This window comes from Pelecanus crispus, chromosome 3, assembly GCF_030463565.1.
Source record: "Pelecanus crispus isolate bPelCri1 chromosome 3, bPelCri1.pri, whole genome shotgun sequence".
Lineage (NCBI taxonomy): Eukaryota > Metazoa > Chordata > Aves > Pelecaniformes > Pelecanidae > Pelecanus > Pelecanus crispus.
In genome coordinates, this window is record NC_134645.1 from 29,985,974 (window position 1) to 30,009,443 (window position 23,470).

A 23,470-nucleotide genomic window follows, 5' to 3' on the forward strand; every position below is an offset into this window, starting at 1 on the left:
TATTTGCTTTTTGCTGGTTAGAGGGAGATTCATGAAGGGATGATCACTTCATCTAGCCTCCCGTGTTCCAGTCTGAGGCTGGACTATGAGCTAAGTCTCTCTGAAATGAATGGGAGTGAGGCACCTACATCATGCCTTCTAAAAATCTGTCTAAAACACTGTAGTAATAATAATAATAATTAGCTGTCACATTAGCAGATGCCTAGAAGCTTGACTAATAATGATGCAACAACTGTAATGATGGAATAATCTTCCATGCTTTATTGGCAAATTACTGTTTTTGTTTGCTTTGTGCACCCTCAAAACACATGGAGTGTCCAGCTCTTCCCTTAAAGCCTTCCTTTTCTAGGGCCTAGCCTGCTGTGCCCTCCACCCTATGCTCTGTTGGGTGTACAGGTCCCATATCAAGTTGTCATTGCTGCAGCTCAGCTCCTTGCTGAAGTACTGTTGATGCCCTGTTGCCTGCCTGTGATATACTTGTTGATGCATAATCATCTGTGAAGGCAACTATCCCTATCCCCCTTGTGTCATGTCTTGCAAATCTAGGAAGAAAGCTTGCTCACCTCTGCCAAATGTGAGCAATCTGTATGTGTAGCCCCAGTGAAATAAGAAAACTGAATTGGGCATGATGTGGGTTGCTTACATGCATCCTGTTCTAGTTTTGTGAGCCCATCTGTAGTACTCCTTACTCATTTTCACCTATTTCACTGGCTTATGAGTGATTCAGGCTACCTTTAGTCTAACTCAGAGCCTGTCCTGTGTAAGGCCAATCACATATGCTGAATAATTATATTTGCCATATAAGCAACTGACCACATAAAAGCCCCCAAGCACCCTTCCCTTGGGCTCTCGGCCAAACTGGAGCCTGGAGAGCACAACAAATGGAAGACTCTTTGCCTTGTGTTCCTGGCCTAACCCTGTCATTCCCCCTCTGGCAGGACAAGGGGGTCCTGATCATTTGCTTTGCCTCTCTTGGACTCCTAATTTTTATCTCTGCAGCAAGAATTGCACTGTTTACTCAGCTTAGCAAAGTACTCTAAAATACCTGTGTGTATGTACTGTGTAAGTACAAAGTCTCATCGCTATACATTCAGATGCTAGACCTGCAGATATCTTCCAGCTTTCGTTACTATTGTACCTGGGAAGGAAAGAAATCCTTTCTCACTTCTGTGATGATCTCACTAATGCCCTGGAATAAACCATGCATCATCTCTCCTAGTTTGTCCCAGAGGCAAATATGTTATTGTTTACTCAGCTGTACAGATGGTGGTCTTAGTTGACAGCCCCCTCACAGACCTCTGAAGCATTTGCAGAAGGGGAGCTAGGCACTTTCTGTTTCATCAGGTGCAGGCTTCTCTCACAAGCTTCACTTGTTGAATGACACTGTGCCTTAAAGGAGGTGGTGCTACCTGTGTGCCATTGCTGCTGGACAGAAACCAGATTTGAAGTCTGCCTTCTCAAGTTTTCTCCATCCTGGAGATTGGTTTTAAACATGGACACACATCTGCTGAGCTCTCCTCCCAGTCTTACGTGCACTCTGCCTTCACAGGAGTTTGACTACAACCAGGTATTTTTAGGTTGTCAAGAAGATCACAAAACAAGCCTCTCCCCCACCATTTCAGTGGTACAGGTGAAGCTACTTACTGGGTAGGCTTCCGTGTCCTGTTCCCTTCCCTTGCATGTCCTGTCTCCCCTTTTTATGTGGGCCACTTGTTTCTTCCCCCAGGCTTTGCTTGCCTTTTGCTCTCTGCTCCCTCTGAATTTAGCATCTTTGACAAATGTCTTTGGGTAGATATCTATGAACAAAAGGGGGTAGTAAGTATAGAGTGTGGCTGGCTTTTTTCCCTTAAATAGGCTCACCTTTGACATCCAAAAGTGTGCCTCCTGAGCAGGAAGTGGTACTGTTAAAGGACCAATAGCAATATTGAATCAGCTCCAAGACCTTCAAGGAAATGCTGTGTTGACTGTAGCTGGGAAACCCCACCCAGAGCTCTAGGAACAGCAAATGAAAAAGACTGACAGCGGTACAAAGATTTTTCCTCACTCTCCTGCCTGTGGAAAGTGACAATTGTAATGAACCAGTTCTATCTCTTGACAAGTGCAACCAAAAAGAAACAGTTATGGGAATTCATCTGGGCCTCAGGTGTGTGTATATATCTATTGCCAAGCTAGTAGGGTCCTCCAATTATATAAAAAAAATGGTCATCCAGTGTAGCCATTAAAGTGTCCTATTCTGCATGCGCTCTGAATGTCTCTGTGTGGGGCCCTTTCTAGCCCAATCTGTCTTTGTTCTCATCCAGTGCTCAGAAACAATAGAGACAGCCCAGACTGTTTGATGAAGTCCACGTGCGCTGGAGTAGCTGCTCTCCCCAAAATGTTTATCTCCTCTCCTGGTAGACAGCTGTTGCAATGTTTTTCTATGTGAAAGGAATGGTTCCAGTTTTACCGCCTTAGCTGAGGATGAAAGCTCCCTTGAAATCCCTTACTGTAAAATACAGGGGAGTGGGCAGCTGGATCACTGCCTGCCCTCTTCAGCTGGGTCAATGGACCACTGCCTCATTACATCTTCACTCACACGTGCATCAGACCAAGACTTTGTGCGGAGGAAATGGCATAATCAGATGGCTATCATCCATGAGTTGGACACTTGATAAAATCTCCCCCAAATAAAAGACTGATTAACTTGTATGATCTTGCAGAGCATTGCCACTGTACAGCGATTTGTGAGACAGCAGCAAAGGAAAGCACAAGCACGCAGCTGTCATACAGGTAGCCTGTCCTCCAAGCCTCTCGTGATGATCTGAGCAGGGTCGGGTTTCTAAACATCTTCCAGGAAGGAGGGATGGAGTGACCCCGTGCCTTGGCAAGATAAGGTGGTTATGGGAGCCTGTACACAGAAAGAATAATAATCAGCCTGACCCTCTGCAGGACACCACAACCTGAAAGCTCTCCTTATTTCAGTAATTGTCTTCCACTGTGGAAGACTGAAAAAAGAAGGCCTAGCAATGCAAAAAACCTGCAAGATCCATGTCCCATCTTTGATATGTTTGTATCAATACCAATCCTACTTAGCAACCTTGCTTTCTTTGCTAAGGAATGGCAGTGAGTTCCTGCTCACTGCAATAGTGACCGGCTTCGGGTGATCTTTGTCCCTCTGCTGACCTCCCTGAACTGTGGTGTTTGCAACAATGACTCTTCATTTCTGCAGGAGAGCCTTGTGCATTCCCTGGCATCAGGCCTGCTTACTGTCTCCGTTCCTGACATCTTAATAATGGCACGTAAATTCTCAGTCCCTCTTTGGACATTAAGTTCTTTCTTCATATGGCTCCTGGGTGCTTTGGAGTTTTGCGCTTAAACACCTTTTAAAATCTGGCCAATGGCTATCGGGTATGGTGACAGGGTAATGAGACCAGCTCTGCCGTTACGGAGAGGGCATGGAGGGACCTCCTCATCACTCATGAGATTAACTGTATAAATAATTTCCCCTGGCAAAACACAGCCATCTGAAAAAGTATCTGTAAACAGTGCTTGTGCCCACGTCAGCTTTCAGGTAAGCCAAAACCAATAGGTGTCAGCTTGTGAGGGAAAATGAAAGGTAACTTTTTTTTTCTGTGTCAGTAGGCTTATTTATGAGAATGAAGCTGCAAGCTGTACCATCTCCACTGAAAAACACATGCCAGCAGTAGCCACTGTCAAATAACAAGAGCAGCTAGTGGGATGAACCCAGCCTTTGATGCGAGGCAAAGCTGAGAAGGCATAGAGGGGACATCTAGGAGTCGAGCTGCCTCTCAGAGAGATCACAGCCTGTAAGTCTAGCTCTGTGTTTCAGCTACCTCCTCTCTGCTGCCAGAAATCCTGGGCACGGGTGAAACAGCAATGGAAAATCCTGCTAGATCACTGTCCCACCTCGGGCACGCCTGGTTTGGTAGGCTCAGTTTTGCCATGTAGGAATCCACAAGCGTACTGGAAAATTAATAGTGGTTCTGGAGACTGAGTAGGAGTAAAAACCACTAAGCTGTAACATGTTGTCTTTTAAAAGAGAAGATCTGCACAAGCAGTCCCCAAGCCCTGACACTAATTCAATGGGATGTACCCAGGTCCCACTGAATTCCACTGAAATTTTGTCAGAGGTTGGTGTCTGAGTTTCACTGCACAGTTCTTTCTGAGTTTGTGATTAATTCCTCAGTCGCCTAACTTTCCCTGAGACGCTTCCTGTAGTGTTGCTCACAACATTGAAGAGTGGATTTAGATAGGACAAATATTAAAGGTTGGCCTTACTAAGGCTGCTGGGTGCAGACATCTCCCCTCTCTCTGGTTCATTAAGTTCCAGATCTAACACAGCCTCTTCTGCTCAGTCTTGCTGCATAGGGGACTGGCTCCTCCGGAGTCATTTGAGCTATAGTGGTACGACTCAGCTGTGGAAAAGGCCCAGGGTCTTCCCAAATAGTAAAGGAAGTAAATAAGAATAGTAAGAAGTAAAGGAATAAACTGCTGACTGCACTGCATTTCCCTGTGTCAGAGGGGGATTAATTAATGTTTTCAGGCTGCTTTGAAAATTGAAAGTGCTTGTGGGTACAATATTACTGTTCCTGTTTTTCACCCTGTAGCTGATATGCAGCATGTCCCTTACAAACTAATTGGAAATTGCTTTTGGTATTTTTTGGTGGGTTTCAGCAGAGCTGCTGCAGACTGCTGCTTCATTCTAATAAATGTACCCCACCTCACCCGCCCCTGTCCCCCTTCCTCTAAGCTCCTCTGCAAGGGAAATAAAAACATCAGTCCCTGGTACCATCTGTCAAGCAGAGGCTAATCCATTCTCTGCTTGTCTCATGGTCAATTTGGTTTCTTTCTGACTGGTACAGCTACCCTTAGCTATTGCTAAGAATTTAATACTATTCATAGGTTTGGGCTTTGCTTTATTTTCATGGTAATATTATTATGACGATTGCAATGTTCAGACATACATCCCCTCTGTATGCCCAGGCTGGAGAACAGTACTTAAGCAAACATGCAACCACCCAGTAAGGCAGGTAGCATTGCTCTCCCGATTTTACTGAGAGGAAAATGAGGCAAAAAGAACTGACTTGCCCAGGGATGAAGAAATGCCTCAGCAACAGAGCTAAGCAGAGAGCTCTCAGGTCCTTGGATAAGACTCAGTCACTGAAGCCGACTAAAGCACTGTTGCTTTGCCTCTCTTCCCTCTTGTTTTGGCTTTGTTTACAGTAATCTCTATGGGAGCTTTGCAAAGATGATTAAGACATGAACCTTCATATAGCTCCTGTGACAAGACTGAGCAGATCCATTAGGGACAAAGCTCACGCTTACTCAGCGAGGCACAACAGCAGCTCAGGTCAGTCTGTTAACAAACAGTATATGTTACACCAGTTATTTCCTCCATTTGCTGGTAGTAAATGGGACCCCAGGCATGGTCTTTATGGCTTCCTCCTAGTATTAGTACTTCTGTTGTCCCCATGCCATCAACTAAGAGGTGATTGCTATCTGACAGACTGTTCCGATGCTTGTCACTTCCTTCGCATGATCTAAAGAGAGGTTGATGACAGGCCAATGAGAAATGTCAATGCTCAGCTCTGTTCAGGATCAGGCCAGAGCTGACCATACTGAAGAGATCTGCATTTTTGGAGGGCTGCACACAGTGGTTCTTAACATATCATTTCATGCAGACGGTTGTGTATCCCTCTACCTAGCTATTTCTAACGGTAAAAGAAAGAGTCCGTACAAGAAGATACAAGCTGAAGAACAGCTGGGCATATAATTACGTGCTGCCAGCCGTACGTTCACAGAGATGTCCCTTTGCCTTTGATGTGAAATGACAGAAGAGCCTTGCCGAGTCATTCCTTCCTGCAGTTACTGCAGCTCCTGTGGTGATACCACATGGATAGACCCAGGAATCACTATACATGAAAAATACACTTTCTCTAACCTGGATGTGGTTATTATCAGAACAGAAACCCTTAAAATGGCACGGCTTGCCCCATAGGAGAAGGAAAAACCCACCCCTTTTCATATCTTTCTCATAACCAGCAATTCAAAAGGATTTTTTTTCATTGTATTTTGGCCAAGACCACTATTTGCCAAGGATGCAGTCTGTGAGCACTGAGCCATTAGAACTGGCAGGGAATTGATAAAGCTTACAATCAATGGCCAAGAAGGGCCACGAACACTTTGCCTCTTTCTTCCCTGATCTTTCATCTCCATCTGGGGCAGTATTTAAGGTGTCGTGCAAAGATTTCAACTTGAGTGGCCTGAACCACTGCAAGCAGTACCGGCCCCGGCTTCAGTGAGGTGGGATGTGGCTGACGGTCACCTGCACACCCTTCCCCACCGCAAACCCTCACAGGGCCGGTGGCATGGCAAAGCTCACTGCCAGGGCATGCAGGGGCCTGGGGAGGAGAGCAGGCCTGGAGACGGGACCCCCCTTTGCCCCAGCCAGGCCTACGGCAGCGTGCTCTGGGGGCACAGGGAGGCCTGGCCCGGCCTGGCTTTCGGCTCCCGCAGCAAGGGGGCCTCTGACAGAGCCTCCTGACGGGGCTGCTGAGGGGAGGCGGCCTGGGAGGCAGACGGGGGAGCGGAGGGCAGCGGGTGGCGGCTGACGGCTGACAGGCGCCTGGGAGAGGGGTCTTGGCGGGCGGGCAAGGGCAGAGCGCTGCCGCCCGGCCCCGCTCCCCGCCGCCCCCACCCCCCCCCAACGCGGCCGTGAGGCGGCAGGGGCGGAGCCTCGGCGGCGGTGATTGACGCGCGGCGGGGGCGGGGCCTCGAGGGGGCGGAGCCACGCCGCCGAGCCGGAGCGTTGGGGCTCTGGAGGGCGGGGGGAAGACACCGGGCACGGAGCCGCCGCCGCCGCCGCTCCCCTGCGCCAGGTAACCGGGCGGGGGGCCGCGCCGCGCACCGCACTGCACCGCCCCGGGAGGCCGGGGCGGGCTGCCGGCGGCTGGGGAGGGAGGTGGCGGCCGCCGCTCCGGGCCGCGGCACTGTGTCTCTCGGGCCGCGGCGGGGCCCCGGGCGAGCCGCTCCGGCCCGGCGGCGCGGAGGGGGCAGCGCCGGCCCTGCCTGCCCCGCTGCGGCCCGGCGCCGCGACAAAGCACCGGCCTGCCTCTGCCCCGTCCCCTCCTCCGGCGGCGTCTCCCAGCGCCGCCCAGCCTTCCTGCCCGGCCCTCCGCCCAGGGCCGGCACCGAGCACCCCCTCCCCGCCGCCGCCACAACTTCCTCCCCCGGCTCTGCACCGCCGCCGCCAGCTCCTCTCCCCGGCGGGGCGGGGGGCAACTTTTCGGGCCGGTTCCCGGGCGGGGGAACGAGGACCCGTGACCGGGCCCCTCCGCCGCGTCCCCTACCCCTCACCCCCCCACACCATCTCCCGAACGGCCGGCGCGGGGGGGGAGCGGGGGTGGCGGGGCCACCCGGCAGAGCGGTGGTCGGCCCGGGCGCCCCTCACGGCGGCGGCGGTGGCGGCGGGGCCTCCCGTCAGCTGTTTCCTCCTGTTTGTTGTCAAGTTGCCTGCGCTGCCGGCAGCGCCCGGCGGCGGCGCCGGGGGCCGAGCCGGCGGCGGTTGGCTGCGCGCGCCCCCGTGACGGCGCTCAGCTGGGGCCCGCCCCCGCGCGGGGCTTTGTGTGGAGGAGCGGCGGCGGCGCGCGCGGCCCCACCGCGCACGCGTGGGCTGGGGGTGGGGAGCGCCGCCACCCCCACCCCCCCCTTCCACCCCCCCACCCCCCCTTCCACCCCCCCACCCCCCCCCACCCCCAGCTGGGCCCCGGCCGGTGCCCGGGGGTTCGCCGCCTCCTCCCCTCTCCTCCACCGGCGTCGGCCCGGGCCGCGACGCAGGCCGGCGTCGCCGTGAAAAGGTTGCGTGGGGGTTTGGCCGCCCTGCGGCCAGGGCCGGCGCCGGTCCTGCCGCTCGCAGAGCGCGGGGCGCCCCCCGCCCGGGCCCTGCCGCCCGCCCCGGCCCTGCCGTGAGCCGGGTCTGCCGGTTGCGCTGCCCGGTTGGGGTAGCAGCGCCGCTTGACGCACCTGTCTTCTCCCTTCCCAGTTAGAAGGTGCTGCTTGTTCACCGCTCCTTGGAGACTTACTCATCGCCGAAGCAACCCTGAGTAAAGCCCGTGTCCCTGCCTGACAGGTGACTCCTCCACGGGAAGCCGTTTGTCAGAGAGCGAGGGGTAGTTGTTACTCGCTTATCGGGGTGCTCGCGGCTCTTTCAGCAGAGAGCCACCTTCGCCTGTCGGCTCTGAGGCTGGGTTTTGCCTGCGAAGGTATAGATTCCCAGGGAACTGAAATATTTGGCAAGCGCTTCTTCGCTCTGGAAAAGCTTCTAGTCAAAGCAAAAAGGAATGCAAGGGCTGTCATCTGTTCGTTTGTTGCTCTGTGTACAGACCTCAGCTGTACTGTGCAAGCAGATACAGATTAATTTATCCGGCGTGTTTATTTAAGAATAAAGGCTGTGTTTCAGGTTAATATAGTGATAGAATTTAATAAATTATTTTTCTGTATCTTCTTTAAACAAACGTGGTATTAGGGTTAGATTGAAGGAATAACAAAGCAAGTACACAAGTCTCATAGGAGAACAACAGCGCATGGCTCCTCTCAGAGCGATAGGTGTCGCAGAGCAAATCTTGATGTCAACAACTAGTGGCAATAGATTAACTATTAGCATAACTAATGTTTGTGACTGGCAGAAAGTGAGGGAGCTTGCTCCATGGTTGTAAAGATTCCCTCATGCGGCTGGATCAGCTATATAGCTATATACATAGCTGTATATATAACTATAACATATATATTACTATATATATTACAGCTATGTATAATCCTGTTAACGTATAGACTCCTTCCAGATAGCTGAATTCAAGTAATGTTTGTGGCAAATGAAACTGTCCATTTTTAAGTATTACTCTCTTTTTCTAATATTAGTCTTTAGAAATATTATTTGGAGGCTTCTGTCATCTGCTACTTTCACTTCCGTAGCTGTGGAAGTACTTATAGAATGCAGATCTAATTGTTTATATATAGATTTTAATAATACTGTTGAGTGAGTTTCAGACGTGGCTGCCAAGTGTGTGAGGACAAAAGAAATTGCACCTCAAAGCTCAGTAGAGAAGGTGGCAAGAACACATGAGATTTGTTACTTGTCATCTGACAGACTGAGAGTTGTACACATACACACAAATAAAAATACATATATTCCATCTGCTGGTAGTCATCACAAGCTTGAAGTAGTGTTGTCCAAGTTAGGTCACTGGTTCATGTTTGTTTACTATCGTTTGACCTATGTTGAAATCTTGAGTTGCTCAGCTCTTGCTGAAATACATAATTCCCTTAAGCAAAATTTAACTTAAAAATATCTTGTTAAATGTACAGAGGAAATGCCTGTGCACTGTGGACGTTTGGTAGCAAGGCTGTCTTTAATTTTGGAGCATTTACCTACATTTTAGGAGTTTTCCTAGTTGATACGAGAATTTCTTGGTGTGATGCACCAAGCATATTGGCAACCTTTCTGCCAGTGGATGTAGTTTGTATGGAAGTTTGGATCATCACTGTCTTTTCACCATTTCTTTGAAGTTCATTTATTTGACCTGACCCCCCCCCCCCCCCCAATGAAACCAGTGGTGTCTTTGAGTGAAGATTTGTGTCACTTCAGCACTAAAATTAATGAAAACAGAAAATCTGAATTAGTTTAGCTTTCTGAAAGTTGCAGGATGGATTAAATGGCAAAAGTTGTCTTATCTGCTGAATTAGTGTAAGAATAAATTTATTACAAAACCAGGAAATACAGCTTTCTTAAAAACACTTGCGGTATTAAGACAGGAAAAGGTCATCCTTTTTCTCTCGGGGAAGGGAAGGGAAAGGGGAGACGGGAAGGGAAGGGGGAAAAAGAAACAAGGAGACAGAAATAGTTGCTTCTTTTGGACTTCGTGTGGGAAAGAAAATTAATCTGAGTCAATACCATTGCTAATTACTACTACCATTACTAATACTTTTATACGTTATCTAGCAAGAGGATTGTGAGGGTATAAGTTACTATGTGGGAGATTCTGAGGTATGGGGGCTGCTTTGGAAACAAGCACACATCTGTATGGCTCTGCTCTCTGTAAACTTGAAACAAACTACCCTGTATTATTGCATACAACAATGTAATGTTATGTTAACATATTTAAAGGCCAGTATCCTAATGCAAAGCTTTCGCTTACCTGGAAATAAAGCCAGTTTGCAATAGAAAATTAAACTACTGTAACTTGCAATAGAAAATTAGACTAGCGTAACTTGCACAAGTACAGTTTCATCCTGCAAGGCACCCTGTTCTAGGCGAGTGCTGTGCACTGCACCCGGGCACAGCTTTCATTACTTTGCCAAAGACTCTTCGGTCATTTGACTGTATTAACTTCCTTGTACATCTTGCTACAGTAGCTGGATGGTTCTAATGAGCATAGCATACTGTTCCAGCTCACTTTCTTCCTTAACATTTGTCTACGTGTGGTGCTTTCTGATAACAAATTCTGCATGTAGGCAGAGGCTGGGCCCTGCTTACTTCAACAGTTGTAGAAGTCAGTGGCAGATGGCTGAATCTCAGACCTCCTGAAGAGACTGACCACGTGTGTATTTTCAGAGGCACCCCCATTTGGGAGCCGCAGAAACCTGGGAAGGTAAAGGACAAGTTTTATTTCTTTGCTTACCCAGTGATTTGTTAATGTGTAGCCCTGTGTAGCTGTGCTCAGTATTCTTTTTCCTCTTTTGTCCATCTCTGAGATTAGAAGAGGAAGCTTAAGCCCAGTTCCTGAGATGTGAAGATGAAGTTTAAGCCTGGTTCCAGAGTAAGTACATCCTGAGAATGTTTTACTGTGCCTAGGGGAATGAAGGGCCCTTTTTCAAGGGGAGAGAGAGTGCTTGTTTACTCACCATGCAAAGGAAAATGTTTTTTTGTTGGTGAAATGGCAAAAGAGAGGCTGTCATAGGTTTTTATCCTTTAACTAGCAGCTGTTTTCTGTTGTAGATCTGAGATGCAGTAGATGGTGCTGAAGCAACACTGAGGCTCCTGAAATATCCACAGTCCAGTGTGTATATAGAAAGTGCCTGCTGGCTCTTCCAAACACTGACGGTCCTGTGTCTTCAGGAGGTGCACTCTGGGACAAGAAAACACTGACTGTTAGTTTTAAAAATGTTAATAAATAATTCTTCGTGTTACTTTTTTTGTTCTTTATTGCTTGTGAAGGTAGGCAGATTAGGTTGTACAAATACCAACCAAGTAGTGCTTCAGGGGGTTTCAGCTCTGTGGGCAGACAGTGGTCAAATTTAAGCTGTCGAATGTCAGCTCTTTGACAGCTGTTGCTCAGTGTTGCCAGAATCAATGCTGAAAGACAGGTGGAAGTTTGGGAGCACAGTGCTCTAGGAATATCTATTCTAGCACACAGCCACAGTGGTTGTGTTTCCTGTCTCTCCATGCACTTGCTGGGAGAAGCATGGAGGCAGGAAATGTTTCACAGTATGACTAAGAAGTGGTATCGAGGTTTGTAGTGTCAAAATAATGCACTGTGAGCAAACCTTACTGGCTAGGTAATATGAGCTAGCATTGAGTGTTCTGCTAAAGGTCCTCCCAAGGATGCACGTTGATAGTGGTGGTCAGGGTGCTGAATAATGACACAGTGGCATCTGCCCTCAGTTCATAAAAGTACCTGTCTCTTTGAACTGTGTGGATTTGACAAGTGGTAGATACTTTGTATCCCATTAGTGAAAGTAAAAAAGTCTGCCTTTTTTTACATTGGAGCCATTAATTTAATATTACAACTTGTGTTTGGTAATTTACATGAGGGCAGGATCACTAGAACTTCATCACTGACACATATCCAACAAAGAGTGCTTAGCTGACTTCAAAGATGAAATCATGGGCCAAAAAAAAATCTCTATTTTTTCCTCAGCCTTTGGTTTTGTGAGTAACTGAAATTCCTGTCCACTGCTTATGAAAATTCTGCTAGTAGCGTGATGGAATTGGTGTGATACGGTAGTGTCACTTTCTGGGGCTGTGAATAGCAATAGGGGCCTTGACTGGCTCTCTGAACCAATGGAAGTTATTTTCACTGTTTCTAAGCGTAGAGAGTGGATGAATGGGTAAGGGCACTTCTTGCATTTTCCTCCCCCTAATTGGAGGATCTTAAGCTTTAGACATGCTTTAATGTTTCACAATTCTTTGGCTTTTATTCATTTCAGAGAGCCCTCCCACTGCCTATAAAAGCTGCCTATAAGTGGCTTTTTTCAGATAGTTTATGTATGTGTGAAAATAAATAGACGCCCACACATTTTACATGGGAAGTGAAAACTATAGGAAGAAAATTACACAGTTATCTCGGGTGACTTTGTACACACCACTTCTGTATATAAGGGATATGAGCCTGAGAGCAATGGAAAATTGCTTTGCCTTGTTCTGTTGTGCTTCTGAATCCTTACAGGATTCAGGATCCTTATGCAAGGAGAGAACAGTCTTTATCCACAGCAAGTACCTTCTGAATTGGTCTTATAAGTGAATACTGTGTTTTTAGCTTGGGGGGAAAAAAAAGGGAGGTGCGTGAAATGATCCCAAGTTGAAATTCTCTACCTTATACGAGAGGAAAAGCAAAAGTTCCTTGTTAGCTTATTTAGAAAACTCATGGTCAAATGCAGTGTTTAAAGGCTGCTTTACTAGCTGTCATTTTGTAACTTTTTTCCTACTTTGTATTACTGCTCACAGGAGTAAAAAGAATAATGTAAGGTGACTGGTTTTATAACACTTCAGCTGGACCCTTACAGATTCATTGAAACCTGTAGCAATCAAAACCGAGAGCTAATGATAGTTGTAGGCTGCTATCTATTTTGACTGAAATCTACTGTGGGGCAGTTAAGTGTAGAGGCTATTTTAAACAATAGACATTCCAGTAGGATTACATTATTTTAGCAGTTTCTTAAAAAAACATACTCAAAATCTAATCCATTTTGACTGTTACAATGCAGATTGTAGAATTTAATTTTCTAAATTCTAAAATGTGTATTTATTTATTTTCTTATGCACTGTATTCTGAAGAAAATTGTTCTGGTATCAGTTGGTTTATTAGATTCTGCTGTAACTTTAGCCTGAATTCTCATAGCCTTGTGCTACCATCAAATGAATCTCACTTTGTCTTTCTGTCAGGACCAAAGTCTTACTGGAAGTTTCTTTCTCATTTAGATACTTAATGAGGTTACTTTCAGCTTTTTGGGGTGATATAAATAATTGAAGATTTTAGGCCTTGTATTACTAGGCAGGGTTTTCAGCCTTAAGTCTTTGAACATATTTCTTTATTCATTTATTTTAACATTCGGTATCTTCAGGACTCAACATTTCAATCCATGCATAATGCCATATCCAGTAGTAATATATTTGTATGTCACTTTGACTTCTATCTTGCTTGTAAGAATTACACTCGCACTCTCTTCTGAAGTATTTCAATTTTGGTTTTAGTGACTCTGAGTTACTGCTTTTCTGGGTGTAGTAACAGAAATTACGTTTTTAGATAGCTGATGTGTTTGCATTTTAAGTGTTCAGATGTGTATTTTTCAAAATGGAATGCTTTGCAAGGTTAGTCTGGGTAACGGATCTGTTCTTGTCACTTACCAAGCTTAGTGTTTGTGTTGCTCTTGGTAAAACAGAGGGATGGTTTTGGATTTGTTTTATGTTAGCTTCTAAAAATACTGACAGGGTGAGCATTGTGTTTACCCTGAAAGAAATACTACTATGGATGTTGATTCCAATAACTTATGATTGGTTAATTGTTTTTAATCCACAATACAATCAACACAAAAATAACATTATCCAAAATTAGTAAGGATGACACATGGAACTAGGCCAAGTGCCTTATGGGCATATCTGTCACGATTGCTTTTATTGCTTCTGTGTGGTTTCTTCTGGTTGGAGACTGACTGATACTTGTTTATTCACACTTACTGTCTGTTGATTTTCCTTCATGCTGTCACTATTCACATTTTATTTTTTTTCTTTTGCCCTCGCTTGTTAGTAAAGATAAGGGCATATTAGAAAGGTATAATGCTTAGAGAAATTGAGGGAAAATGCTTCCTGTATTTGAGTAGCATCATAAGGAGTCACACCCCTACACTCAGCTGTCTTTGAAGTATTTTTGTCAAACTCAAGACCTGTTTTATTTATCCTTTCAAGAAGAGAAATGGGTATTATATCACCTTTAAAGGAAAGAGTCATTCCATTGCTTTGAATTTTTATGTATCCTTCAGGTGGGATACAGAAGACTAATAGTGATTTGAAAAAACTGAATGTAAGAAACTTGTGCTAAAATCACTCTGTTCAATACTAGGAACCCTTTTTTATTGCTGCACATTGTACGAAAACAAAGTGGTGAAATACAGCAACTGAAAAAAAATCATGATGTCAGTGACTTAAGATTTTTCCATGTAAATAACGGTATTTTAAATTTTGTGTGTGCACACGCATGGTTTAGTCCATTTGCTTTGTGCATGTCAGAGTAAGCTTTAAGAAACTGATCCCTTGAAACTTGACATGGGTTTAATTTAGGTATTTGTGCTTCATAAAGGCATTTGACATAGAATATTCAACTTGAGGAGCACAAAATTTGATTAATTTCTCTATGAACAGTACACTGTCTCCTGCTCTGAAAAGTAAAACCCACACAACTTTAATACCGCAGTGTGTCAGACTTATTTTGCATTGCTGCGCATGAAAAAAGCAGAGACGATACTCTTTTCTGATTTCACATCTGAAGCATAAATGAAGGTATATTTAACTTGCTTAACTATAGATGTCTATTCATAAAACTTTTCTGCAGTTGAAATGGAAATAACATTATCACTTAATTCCTTTGTCATGTTATCTCATCCTTCGTGATTTAAGTTTTCAGCTGTCTGATACGTTCTGTGCCTACTCGCTAGTTAACTTTGAGTAATTTATGTTCGTTTGTATAAAGTTGGTGAGATACTTTTAATTTTCCCAAGCACTGAAGAGGTTTATTTATCAGGTACTGCAGGTCTGCTGCTATAAACTTTCTCAGCTCTCTCTGCTGATTGGAGTTGCTCAGGTATTTTAGTGATGATGCTTTGGAAATACCTTGGGTAAATGACACAGTATTTTGTATTTAGACTAGACAGCTTTAAACGTTTGTATATAAAGCTGTCTGGTGTAAAGACTGGGAGGATTGTTTCTTATGTGAAATAGCATCCAAACCTTTCCCGTGTTGTTATGTATATGAAACCAGTAGGTGTGAAGTCAAATACAGTAGCCCGGTCTACTATGCTAGAAGATTAAAGCATCCTGGATGGTGGTATTGTGTGGTTGCATGTCATAAATTGTGCAAAGCTGACGGGAAGTGACAAAATAAATATGTATTTTAAAAAGAGGGGGATAACTCAGGAAAATTAAACTGTAATTGTCTTGGTGACTCAATCTAGTTCTCAGTGCTTCATTTCCCAGTGCTGACTAAGATGGGTGAGTCGTTGAGAATACACTGGAATGGAATTTCAGTATTGTATTAAAGGGGAAAAGAAAATAGGAAAGAAGTGGAAGCTTTTGAGTTTAAGAACTGTAGGGTCCAGTAGTGGTCTGCAAATGTCTGAACTATATTTTAAATGCTTCAGTTCATGTTTTGCTCATTTAATGTAATTAGTTTGTATCTAGGTATGTCATCTTATTGGTGAGATGGTCACTTTAGGAAAGAACTTGTTGTGATAAGAAAGGATGAATGCAGTCTATAAATTCAGTAATTCACCTATGAAAGAAAGAACCTCTGCAATTATTAGCTGAATTGGTTTGCAGAATATTCTGCCATATGTATGGGGTGGTTTGGGATTTTTTTGCTGCAATGCTTTTTTTTTTTTTACACGTACATGATCTTCCTTTTGCTTTCAGGTCTTGAGTATAAACTTACAAAGTTCTAAAAATGGGAAGAATTTTTCTGGATCATATTGGTGGCACTCGCCTATTCTCCTGTGCAAACTGCGACACGATTCTGACCAATCGTTCTGAGCTCATCTCCACTCGTTTTACAGGGGCCACAGGAAGAGCCTTTCTTTTTAACAAGGTTGGTAAGAAGCTGAGTGGGAACTACTATGTGCTTTTGAAAAATGAGTTTGTGGGTATGAATCTGTCATCAAAACTAAAAATCTTCTTGGCTAAAGTGTTGTGTAATTACTGTTTTAATTTTTTTTATTTTTATTTTGGTTTATTCAACTGTCTTTGAAGTCAAATTAGGCATTTACTATTGATGGCAAGCTATCTAAATTAGTTTATCTGCACTACTAAAAGACTATAAAGAGGATTGTGTATATAGAGGCATCATGCCAAAATGTGTGGAGTTTTAATTTTGGAGACTTCTGTAATATGAACCTCAAATTCACTGCAAGACTCTCTTGTCTATGAAAGAGTTTCAAAGGCATTTGCACTTTTACTCAGTTAAAAAAAAAGTCTAGATAGTATTCTGTTTAATTTCTAAAGTGTGTTTAAGCTAACAGTAGCTTGGCAACTTTAGGTAACCACAATCTCTTTTACAGGCAATAATACTCTGGTTTAGTTTAATATTTTTTTAATTGATCAAATTTGATTTAATTCAGCAGATTGAAATATGGAAGTCATAACTCTGAGTAAATTGTAGCTTTATTTATTAACCCTTCCATATAGACGTGTCCAGTAGACTCATTGAACAAACAGTGATTGTCCTTTGCTTTCTCACAAAGTTCCTCGACATTGCTGTGTTTTGGTTTGGGTTTTTTCCTGAAAGCCGTTTGGTCAGTGGCAGAGTTGATAGAGGCATCAGTAATGCCTTCACTTAACTGTGCTTGGCCTTGGGATTTCTGGTATGCTGAATCCTGTTAGCAGTATTTGTATGTAAGTGTTAGACTGCATAGCTGTAAAAGAGCTGTACATCTGATTTCTTTCTCATCCAATAAGCACTGGATCCTGGGCTTCAAATTTTTCTTGTATTACGTAGCAGAGTTTAATCACAGAAGTTTGATTTTTATGTTTCTGCAGTCAGAAGCCTTACACCGAAGCAGAGAGAGCAAGCACAGTCAGGTGGAAAGTTGAGAAAGCAGTGCAACCCCATCTTTTAGAATCCTACCGCAACTGCTAATAAGCAGTTTGGACATAGTTCTGACGTCAACTTTTCAATGAATGATACATCCTGGTTCTGTGGTGTTGCTGCCTGAACAAGTTAAAAGTATATTTTAAAGTGCCAAGATAGCACACAAAAAAAAAGGTGAATGTTTAATGCCTGTGTTCTCAGCCACTGAGCCTTCCTTTTTCTTAGATTATTATTTCAAAAGCACACCAAGATGCTTTTTTTTTTTTTTTTTTAAGTACCTCTTTTAATATTTTGGTTCTGATTTCTGGGAATAAGTGATCACATCAGTTGCTAGAAATGGGTTACATATATTACAAGTGGATTAATATCAATTAGTTTACAAGCTATTCACCAGAAATTTCTCACTCAAAGTTGAAGACAGTACTCTGTACTCTCGTACATCTTGTGATAGCATTTCACGTCTCTCAGTTAAACACTAAGGGTTATACATCCCTGGAAAATACATTTTTAAGTGTTACCTTCTCAAGCAGGAGATTTTCAAGGGCTGTTGACTTAGTGTAGTTTTCAGTTCATGCGCAGTGCTACACGCTCTTTACTTTTAAAATGTCGATAGTCATGCATGTTGTTACCAAGCTTTGCTCTAGGCCGACTAATCCTTTCCATTCCGTGTCCCCTGTGTATTTGTATCAGGTGGTAAATCTGCAATACAGTGAAGTTCAGGATCGGGTCATGCTCACTGGCCGCCACATGGTTCGAGATGTGAGCTGCAAGAACTGCAACAGCAAACTGGGTTGGATCTATGAATTTGCCACTGAAGACAGCCAGCGCTACAAGGAAGGCCGTGTTATCCTGGAAAGAGCATTGGTCCGAGAGAGTGAAGGATTTGAGGAGCATGTTCCATCCGACAATTCCTGAAGAGACTTGAGTTTCTTCTCAGGTTCTCTTCAACTGGAACTCAAAAATAATAAAATCAACAAAAAAATCTGCTTACATACACTGTCACCTTAGCATCAGAGTCGGATTCATGGACAACAGAGTGGGAAAGATTTGTGAGAGTATTTCAGATGGAACCTTCCTTTCTTTATTCCTTTTGTATTTTACTTTCCCTCCAGCAGCTGTTTGTAGAAAGAATGTTGTGCAAATGCTGTAACTTTTTCTCTCTTGCATTTACATCTGTTAGATTTGAGATTGTATCTACAGATACAGTGGGCTAAAAGGAAAAATATTTGGGGGATTTGTCTTCTGTTAGAGAGAAATCAATGAGGTTTTTTTAGTTTGCACAAACTGATGTCAGCATAAAGTTATTTTAAAACTACAGATGTTTTTTAAAAAGTATATTCCAACTTTTGGCTTCAGTTTTTAGTTAGTGTTTTGGTTTTTTTTTTACCTGGTCTTTTCACCTGATTTGCTAGCTAAAGTAAAGAGATCCGAATTTGTGCCGAGTGCTAAAGGTTCAGTGTTGGTACAGCTTGGGCTGGCCCTTGTGCCATATTCTTGTTGAGGTTGATTGGTAGCACAGAGCCCATTATTTCTTGTTGTTCTTGACCCAAAGATGTCACCATTCCTTGTTTATTTGTGAAGTCCCATTCACCACGTAAACTGGTGTTGATTGGAAACTATTCTTGAAATAGGGCAAAACTGCTTGGCTTTTTTTAATTTTAACTGATGTAACTTATAAGCATAATAATAATATAAAATAATAGTTGTCTGTTTAGTCTTGCGTTGCTTACAAATCAGAAGCTGTGTTTGTAATGATAGGGATCCACTGAGAAACTATTGTTTCAGTAGTATTTTTTTTTTTTCCGTTTCTCTACTAATCTCATTAAGTAGACAGGCAATTGCAAATCTTAATTCTTCTTCAAGTAGCTTTCTTTAAACCCAGAACTTCCTATGTTAAACACAGCTGCTGTGTAAAAGGAGAAGACTACCAGCATGTTTGTTCATGCCTAGAGTTATGCAATCTGCATCTCTTGAAAAGATTAACTTAAACAGCTTGTTTTCAAACGCTGCTTCTGGTGTCAAAACCTTTATCTTTCAACTTTGTTGAACCATTGTGATGTTACATTTTTATCTTTCTGGGCAGCAGTACATGTCAGCCTAGTAGTAACTAGTGACTTGGATTCCTGCTTTCTTCTTGTAGAGTTCAGCTCTGTTTAAAACAATGATCTTGCTTGCCTTTTTAGCAAAAATGCTCTTCATTAACTTAACTCAAGGGTGCCCAAACACTTTCATTGTGTCTTAAGCCATAATTTAAGATCTCAAGGGCTGAAATTAATTTGAATGTTAGATATGTATGATTCCTTATCGAAGATAAAAGTTTATTTTTTTTCTTATTGGTCAACGTAAAATAAATTACCCACAGGTGTACAAGGAGGGAAAAAAAAGCCCACCCAAGCAAATAGATCTGGGCTCTGACCTTTCAGAATAACTTTTGTTCACTAGCCACAGCTCCATATCTGAAACTAAAATGTGGAGGGTGACTACGCAGAGTATTTTTCTTAATTTTTTTGGTTGTCAAGTGGCAATTTGGACACCCCTGACTTGAATCTACTGCCTGTTTCATGTAAAAGTAGCTTTATTATAGAATTGTCACATGGAAAGAAAACAGTAGATCACATACCAGAGCTGTGCTTGAATCAAGCTGCTTAAACAATAGTGTACTTGTGCCTCAAATGAATCAGTTTTTGCACTGAGTACAGTAGTACCCCATTATCTTGTACTTCTGTCCTTCACAGACCCTAAAAGCCCCATTAGCATGGTTCTCTGCAGTACTTTTCTTGTACTTCTGACATTACAGTACAATAAAGTATGTTTTGTCCTGAGTTGATATTTGCCTGTTCTTTTTGAGTAATTTTCATGGAGTCTGTCAACTGAATGATATAACCTGTCCTCCATTCCCTACAATGAGTAAATCATTGTGTTTCTACAGCACAGTGACAAGCTGTTGATGAGCATCTCTCTCTGAATAGGTGGCAAAAGGGTGTGCTGTTGATTATGGAAGGTGCTAAGTAAAGCTTCATGCATACCACTTAGACACTTGAAAGCCTTCAATTTAGTCCTGTTAAAGAGGAAAAAAAAAAAACGGAAATTGCTCATTTAATGGAATTCTGAGTGCCAAACATCTTTCCCTGTCTTTGGAAAGATAGCAAGCTAGGCAAAACTCCAGCTTCTACAAGAAATGTGAAGTTTTAGCTTCTGAAATGGTTTGGGAATTGAGGAATTGGGAATTTGTGTATCTGGAATTCTGTGACCTTTTTTCTTTGTGTGCAAATGTTAGGGAGAAGCCTTCTGCTAGCAGTTGGTCAACTTCATAAGCTGTAGCTGAAGAATTGAGGTGAGAGGATCCTTGCATTGGTGTAATGGAGCCTGAGGGGTTTATTCTAACTTATATTAAGACCTCTTCATTTTGGAAGGATGTTGGACTGTGAGATGTTAAAGATTACTTTCCCCAAAGTCTATGATTTGAAAAACACTATTGAGGTGAATTCATTAAAAGCCCATGAGGCTTAATCAAGTCCACTGCAGCTTTAAAACAGTAGACTTTGGATTGCTCTTTTAGCCTACATGCTGTTCCCTTCCATATCACTTTGATGGCTCTGTGGGAGAGTTTAGCCTCATAAATTTTGACTGCTCCTCCTTGAGACGCTTTGTGTGTGAATACAGATAACTTATCTGTAGGTAACAAGACAATTGATTATGGTACTGCTAGCAACAAGAGAAGACATTGCTATTTGGGAGTAAATGTTATTTTGTAGTAGTGCAGTAGCCTTGGATTCCCAAACAAGGCATGGCTGACACAGCAAAGTGTGCCACTACAGTGAACTTGTGCCTAGCATGTGATGGTCTGCCTATGCTGTCTTAGGCAAAGAAGGTAGCAAGGAAATTACTGTGTGCAACAGACTCCGCTGTGCCTTTTAGAGACCTCAGAATTTGTGCTCTTAGGCTGCAGCTTGGGCTAGCAGTGGTGCTATCACTTCTGCCTAACATTAACTGCATTAGAGTTCACGTTACCTGCACTGTGATCTCATCCTGTAGTTGCAGCTTAGGTGTACCGAAAACTGAAGTACTTCATTAAAGCTGCTGACTACCATTTCAGCAAAACACAGCTTTGGGAAGATTAAAAGCTTGGATGGTGTGGTTGTGGATTGAAAAAGCATTTTAGTTATGCTTTCTGTGGATGTTCAAAAGAGATTTGAAACAACATATGTATCTCGTGGCTCTGTTAGAAAAGGTAGCGTTATACTGGGCTCTGGGGATGGCTACGGTCAGCTGACACAGGCTTATTCTTACATGGCAAACTTACCTCTACAGATTTCTGCCAGAGCTGTAGGAAATAGTCAGCAGATCATCAATGGATTAACAGGTAAGGAACCGGTGAAGCTCCAGTTCAGGACGCAATTGCCAGGTATAAGGAAGAGGTGACTGGGAAGGCTATAGCGTTGACGTGGGAAAAGGCTGGCTGGTTTAATCAACCCTATTTTAGAAGAGAAGCCTAAGCTGTGACATTGCAGTACATTCTGCAAAAGCCAGAAATAATGTGTTGTGTTTTGTTCTTGGGGCCGCCTTCACTTATTTAATGAAATGATTTAAAAAAAAAAAAAAAAATCCAGTGAAGCTTGGTTTCCTGTGGCTCATGAGGGCTTTATGGACTCCCTGATGCCTGACAGGGATGAAATGCTTCAGACTTTGTTTGGGGCACTGACTAGGAGCACTCACCAGTCTGGGCCTTGTTTTTGCAGGACTTTAAAGAACTAAGCAATTTTGAGACTATTTTCTTCACGAGCTGGAGTTAAAAGTGCACAATAACTTAAAAGATCGCTTTGAGTGGTGAGGAGGAGTATGACCTGATTGGCAATGTCACTGTGTAAGCCATTTTCTTCTTTCAGGAAATTTGAAATATTATGGCCAAAGAAAATGAGCTCTTGTCTGTCTCATCAACTACTACGTGACAAAGACATTCAACAGCATCTGACAAGCCTAATTTTGACAGCGTGGAGCTGTTCCTGGCCTCATTGTTGCTTCCCTCACCAGCTCTCTCTGATGTAAGGATTTCTGGTACGTGTGGGAAATTATAAGGAGAGAAATCTCATGTTTGCCATCCAGCCTTTTGTTTGTTTACTATTAGGGTGGGTTTTATTTGAATGGATTTCTGTGATGCTAGTAAAACTGCTGGCAGTCTAATGCCAGCCTTTCACTAGGTAAGGGCCCTTCTGGCAGGGTATTAGTGACATTATCATCTCTCTCATCCTCAAGTCTAGGCAGAGGTTATTTGGGAATGATACTTGACTGAACATCCTGCTCTGGGTAGAGGTGATGTGCAGGAGGACCTCATATACCCTGTTCACAGGACACTTCCATTCCATTGCTATGCTACATCTCTTCCCATTTTTCCATGTTACTGTCGGTGTGATCGGCTTAAGTTTGCATCGCAGCTCCTCCTTTTAAAAAGGAGGTGACTGTGAGGCAGCAGTCTGTGCCTCTTAAATGTGGCATTTCTCTCTCAGGGGCCTGAAATACCTACAGTTTGGTACAGGCTGCTCTGTCTTCTGCTCAGTTTGAAGGGGTGGCTGTGTTCCTGTTTGACTTGTTAACTGCAAAAATAAACCCTGGCACTTGTCTAAGAAATGGCCAGAATGTCTCTGCGATGTGAGGTAGGTTATGGAAGAGAAACACAGATAAGAGAGTGAAGAAAACATTTGTGTGTGTGTGTGAGGGGGGATTCAAGTCTTATTAAACCAGACAATTTCACTCAGAAGCAGAGGAGGTGGAAGAAATTCTAGAGGTGAGCTTGCACCTTTTCTTTATGACTTGTGGGTTCAGGGAAAGTGGAAATCAGTTGGGCGCTGTAGACGATCTAAGGTCCCCTGATAAACAGATGAAAAGACTGAATTTAAGCACTTCTGTTTCTTTTGGGAAACTTCATTGAATGTCCTCACTGTAGGACACTGATAAGGGGAAGTGCAGAACCAGAGCTAAGTTTCTGACCTTTTTGTGTTTGGGTGAAGGCAGCTGGAAAGTATTTGTCCTTCAAAGTAGACTCTGTTTTTGTTCTTGTTATCTGAAGCATTTAACACTATCAGAAACTTGCGTTTCTCACAAAAGTAAAAATAAGAGAAGGAACAAAAAGCTATAGCCTTAATTTGCATTTCCTAAGTGTCTGACAGGAGTATGTGGGGGAGAGAAGGCTGTTCAGACCTTAACGTTTCGACTCTGTCCATGAGAGAGATGTGTGCTTGCCTGACATCAGGATCCAGTGTCCCCTCTAGGACTCGGGGATGTTTAGATTTGGGATTTTGCTTTGTCTTTTTGGAAGCATTTGATTTGACTGTTGTAAACATTTACAAGTGTTTGAGACAGTAAGTTTACTGAATTACAACAGACTGCATGCCATAGTTGTTTGC

At 43.5% G+C, this 23,470-nt stretch overlaps 1 protein-coding gene across 5 annotated transcripts; it reads left to right on the forward strand.

Moving 5' to 3' along the window:
* The first annotated feature begins 6,813 nt into the window (after window positions 1-6,813).
* On the forward strand, window positions 6,814-19,896 carry YPEL5 (yippee like 5). Of its 5 annotated transcripts, none has more exons than XM_075707916.1 (7): window positions 6,814-6,878; window positions 8,042-8,128; window positions 10,510-10,646; window positions 10,750-10,814; window positions 10,994-11,145; window positions 15,899-16,070; window positions 17,760-19,896. In XM_075707916.1, exons 6-7 carry the CDS (start codon window positions 15,930-15,932, stop codon window positions 17,982-17,984), a joined length of 366 nt encoding a protein of 121 aa, XP_075564031.1. In that variant the 5' UTR covers window positions 6,814-6,878; window positions 8,042-8,128; window positions 10,510-10,646; window positions 10,750-10,814; window positions 10,994-11,145; window positions 15,899-15,929; the 3' UTR covers window positions 17,985-19,896. The 5 variants fall into 5 exon arrangements, with proteins under 5 accessions (XP_075564031.1, XP_075564030.1, XP_075564033.1 ...); XM_075707915.1 differs by having other exon boundaries at window positions 10,755-10,814; XM_075707918.1 differs by having other exon boundaries at window positions 10,610-10,646; window positions 10,755-10,814.
* The last annotated feature ends 3,574 nt before the right edge of the window (window positions 19,897-23,470 follow it).